Here is a 5,127-nt window from a genome sequence, read left to right as displayed (position 1 = left end):
GGAAATCAAACGAGTGTTATAGTTTTGTCAATTATGGTCTTTTCCTTTGTGTATTTAAATGTATTTAAATGGCATCAAGAGGGGAACAAGACACCATTCGAGGCGTGGCCAAGATTATAACCAAGCAACAAGAATAAATATTAAAGAACACTGTTCATTACAAATAAGCCAAATATTTGGACGTCAGAAAACAATGATCCCAAAAGAGTATTTAAGAGGAGGCAGTTCCTTATATTGAGAGTGAAAACGACTCGTACAGCTCCACCATGAAGACCGCTCTTGCTTTGCTGCTTCTTGCTTTCATTAGTAGCTGTGCTGGTAAGTTTAATTTAATAAGATCATTTCTACAGCACCACATTGTGCTTGTATACCATGCTTCACCCGCTTGCCTGTGCTCACTTTCTTTTACTTTATTGCTTTCATTAGTAGCTGTGCTGGTAAGTTTAATTTCATAAGATCATTTCTACGGCACCATATTGCCTGTGCTCACTTTATTTTATTTTATTGTGCCTGAATTTCAGCCACACACTCGTCATAGAATTGAAGGGCTCTAAATTGATGCTTTACACACCCTACCAGAACACAGGTGAAGGCATCAAGCTCATTTGTCTGCTTGATATACTTTCATAAAGTTTTGCCAGTCTGAAGGTTCTGTATGTAACAAAGTGTGTGGGGAGCTTTTGTTCATTAAGATATGTTTATGCAAGTACTAAGCTCTACAAATGGTAAAATAGGAGCATGTTTTATTTAAAGCATATCTTGTTGAGTCTTTCATGTCTTAAGTTTTGTTGGGAGATAGTATTGAATGTAATCCACTGGATGAGTAGTGTGTGGGTTTGGTATTTTAAACAGAGCTGAAGCAAATCTGAAGCCATTCAAATAAGTATAAAATGACACAATCGTAATTTAAAAATGTAACATTGAGGGTGTGTGTATGTGTGTATATATATATATATATATATATATATATATATATATATATATATATATATATATACACACACACACACACACACACAAAGGAAAGGAGCCTGGCGACCGCAGCAAGGTCTCAGTCTTATATTTTATTCAGGCACCACAGCCCCAAGCTGATCGATCAATGAGAAAAATGGCTGTGTTAATTAAAACACAATAGGGACAAAATTAAACGTTAACTTAGTGGGGGGGGGGGGGGGGTAATTCCAAAAAATACATTTTTAAAAAAGTTAACCAGAATTATTAAATAATCCATACGTTTATGCTACAGTTTTGTAATCCATAAGTTTCTTTATGGTACAGTTTTGAACTTCTACAAAATGTGAATACAGAACTGGGACAAGTTAACAATTTTACTGTTTGTTACCGGGTCAAAAAATTAAGGGTGAAAACTGGGACGATCCCAGTTTTTCCAGGATGTCTAGTAACCTGAATCTTGAGTAAAAGCAAACGTTATAGTATAATATTTTTGAAATGACGATCATCAAGATAATAGGTGCTATGTATTTTCTTCTTCATCAAGATACTATGTGCTATTGTTTTTCTTTGCAGTGGAAGCCCTGTCATGCTACACGTGTACAGACTCTACCTCCAATGAGGCCTGCAACAACAAGACTGCCCAGAACTGCAGTTCTACTGACGACACGTGCATGACCACCATTGTCACAATGCGTGAGTAAAGACAACAGCAAGCGTGCGCTTACCTCTCTGCCTAGTCACAAAACAGCCTGAAATGAGGTTTTCATTTCTCTTTTTTTGCCTATCCCTGTATGATTTTGTTTTTCTTGTTGTACAGTGTGCCAGTTTACCCCGGGCCATAATATAGTTTCCATTGTAAATAACTGGATTGTAATGGATGTTGGTCTGTCTATCGTGGTTTAGGCACCCAGCTTTCAAACCCTGCTCCTCCCCCTGTAGCCACTACAGTCAGATACAATCATAAAAGTAAATACTGCCTATGCTTTATTAGTATAGTCTACATGTCAGAAGCATTTAAAAAGATCTTATAAACATAAGTGTAAAAATACACCCATTAAACGTTAATACATTTTAAGTGTTTTTCCGATAAAATAAAAATAGCGTTATACAGATTACATTTTTTTCTAATATAAACATTTATATTAAAATTGAGAATGTTTGCTTTCATAAATAATTGCCATCAATCTTAAGCAATTGATTTGTTAATGTAACGAAACTGTAAACGTTGCCGGTATTTGTTTGCTTTACTTGTTATGTGAATAAACTGCCATTAAAATGTTTTTTCCCTTGTGTGTGTGTGTGCGTCTCTGTATAGGAATTGTTGTAAGAACATAGAGTTTTGCACACCGCTGCTTGCATGCAGTCAATTTAATAAAATAACACACCTATACTAACAATAAAAAATGAACTCGCTTGTATTTATGCAACCCAATCCTGGTCCGCAACCCTTTTTTAGACCTTACATAGCATCCCCATGGAAACAGATATAACAACACCGCAGCTGACCCCACTCCAGCAAGGGGGGGGGGGGGGGGGGGGGGGGTTGGGGCTCGTTTTTATTTCAGGGGGAGAGTAAGCCTACAAGTCCTCGGATAGTTGGTGGGTATGCATAATGGCCTGAGTAGGTCTATCTCTTCTTTGTGCCTCTGCTGTTTTTCAGCTGTATTGCAGGTGTTAAAAATGCCAACCTGTTTTTGTCTCTCTGCAGTTAAAGTTCATAACATCACAAAACTATGTACCACAAAAAGTGCATGCAACAGTGCTGCAAACTCCACATCTGAGAGAAAAGTGACGTGCTGTAATACGAACCTGTGCAACGTGAACGGCTCCACCACAGCCAGGCTCAATGTACTGCTTCTGGGAGCTTCAGCAGCTCTGCTTCTCCTGGTCAGCAAGATCACAGCGTAAGGGCAGCAGCACCCAGCGCTACTCTTCATTGCCCCTGGAAGAGGATCTGCGGTTTTTCCCTTGCCTGTTGAAGTGTGATATTCTGATATTATAACCCCCTTTCACTCTGAAAGTGCCATGGTTTGTGTGGGTGTGTTTCTCTACTGATTTCTGCATTCTTACCATTTATCTCTCTGCTCTGGCTTTATAATGATAGGTGTTATAGTATATAATATATGATTTAGCAATTAGATACACTGAAGTCTAATAAATATGAACTTGATATAATTAACGTTAATTTATATATATTATATATATATATAATATATATATCTATATATATATTATATATATATAGAATATTATATATATATATACAACACCCATGTGGGTACTTCCCTGTGTGAAAAAATATATTCCCCATTTATTATTAAAACATTTTAAATACATATTTGTGCTAGATTAATTTTGTTATTATTTTTTTAACATGCAGTCTTACACCATTGTCACAATAACTCAGCTTTGTTTTCGAAGGAACCTGTTAAAATAATAACATGCTATAATTAATATATATCATGCATCGTTCAGTATGTGCTCACAGCACACAGGAAAAGACACATGTTTGTTAGGTAGACCGTCCTTTAGCTTGTGGCAAACGTTCTCTCATACTGAAAATGCATCTATTTTATATAACAGTGAAAAGATACACAAAGAGAAACCGTACAGTTTAATTCATATTCTATTAACCCTGTAATGGCCATTTCTGCATCACATGTGATACAATGCTTAGCCAGCCCCTCAGTAATCCGGTCTCACAAGCCAGAATTTTGTCATATGCAGATTATGGGTTGTCTGACAGGAAAAGAAGTATTTCGTACAGAAACAGAATCCAGTTACATAAATAAAGTAGCTTCTCTTATTAAAAAACTTGACGGCCATAGCAGGGTTAACACGTCCTCATTTAATGCAAATGGACAGATGTATAACAGAGTATTTTACCCCAAAGTGCAGTTTGCTTAATAATATTCACCATAAAAATGCACAAGGGGGTCAATTGTATTCCAAGACCTTCACTGTCCAATCCCCAAGGTAAATTGTTCACACGATGTCTCCGGGTCCCTGCCCACAGTGCCCCCTCTCTGTAGCTAGCAGCTGCTGTCTCAGAACGGAATTACTATTTGTATTTCACGTCGATATTTTACGTTACAATAATGGTACAAAAAATGTGTATTACAATATGCAGATCCAGCGAGACACGAAGGAGAAAATTATTCTGAATATTTAGCTAAACCTGGAAAAACTGCAAAATCTGAATTTTTAAAGACATCAGAACAAACACTGGTACAGAGTGTAACGTTGGGTCTTGCAGTACCACCGAGTGGGACTCTTTGTGCTACATTGAACTTGCGGGGGGACCGGGGCTATTACTTCTCTTGTAAATAACACATTTCAATAATGTGTGCTGTCCTGTCTTCCCCGTCGTTTGTGTCTGTCACTCTGCGTGAGTATGTGAGTGGAAGCGTGTTTTGTGTCTAGGCAGTGTTGCCTACGGTGTCATGTGCACAGTGCAGCTGTATGAGAGAGGGGTCTGTGTTGGCTGCACTGTGATTTGTGTTCAGTTCAGCCAGTCAGTTGCTTGTGCGGGACCGAGGGTCTGAGCCATTGGTCAGTGTGTGTGTGTGTAAATGTGCCCTTGCGTGTGAGAGCGAATAGGGCTTGGGGGTGGGATCTCTATTTAGGAGCTGCCTGCGAGCAGCTCTGTGTTGTGTTTTAACTGCTTTGAACTACAACATGTTGTCTTTATTTATTACTGCTGCGGACCAGACACACCTCTACTATACTGCAGTTATTTCCTATTACATTTATGTTTTTATATATTTAGTTTTTAATTTTATCAAAACATGTACGCTCTGAAATGGAACCGTCGAGTTAAGAGTTGGAACTGATGCTTCAAAATAAAACTGACTGCTTTAGTCAAAGGGGTAGGTTATAACAGTATGTGCCTGTTATCTTGTAAAAATTAAAGAAAAAAAAAAACAACTAAGCAATTTAATACCCTGCATTATCTCTTGGGTTAGTGTAAAATATAACAACAATCAGAATCTCATTTCTTAAAAAGATTGAAGTAGCTGAGCCGAAATTAGTGTATGCTTCCCCTATGAAGCTGACTCTGGGATCCTTCAAGAAGCTGCTTGATGAGATTCTGGGATCAATAAGCTACTAACAACCAAACGAGCAAGATGGGCTGAATGGCTTCCTCTCGCTTGTAAACTTCCAAATGTTTTG

At 37.9% G+C, this 5,127-nt stretch overlaps 1 protein-coding gene across 1 annotated transcript; it reads left to right on the top strand.

The window, feature by feature from the left end:
• The first annotated feature begins 211 nt into the window (after positions 1-211).
• Positions 212-3,120, top strand: LOC121308862 (prostate stem cell antigen-like). Its single transcript, XM_041241541.1, has 3 exons — positions 212-318; positions 1,528-1,647; positions 2,663-3,120. Exons 1-3 carry the CDS (start codon positions 267-269, stop codon positions 2,860-2,862), a joined length of 372 nt encoding a protein of 123 aa, XP_041097475.1. The 5' UTR covers positions 212-266; the 3' UTR covers positions 2,863-3,120.
• Positions 3,121-5,127: the final 2,007 nt, after the last annotated feature.

Source organism: Polyodon spathula, chromosome 3 (assembly GCF_017654505.1).
Source record: "Polyodon spathula isolate WHYD16114869_AA chromosome 3, ASM1765450v1, whole genome shotgun sequence".
Classification (NCBI taxonomy): domain Eukaryota; kingdom Metazoa; phylum Chordata; class Actinopteri; order Acipenseriformes; family Polyodontidae; genus Polyodon; species Polyodon spathula.
Note: the sequence above shows the minus strand (reverse complement) of the source record. Positions and strands in the feature narration are given on the sequence as shown.

Coding starts and splice junctions, on each gene's coding strand:
- LOC121308862 (XM_041241541.1), top strand. CDS start 267: ATGAAGACCGCTCTTGCTTTGCTGCTTCTTGCTTTCATTAGTAGCTGT. Junction 319..1,527: donor TTTCATTAGTAGCTGTGCTG/GTAAGTTTAATT, acceptor TTTTCTTTGCAG/TGGAAGCCCTGTCATGCTAC. Junction 1,648..2,662: donor GACCACCATTGTCACAATGC/GTGAGTAAAGAC, acceptor GTCTCTCTGCAG/TTAAAGTTCATAACATCACA.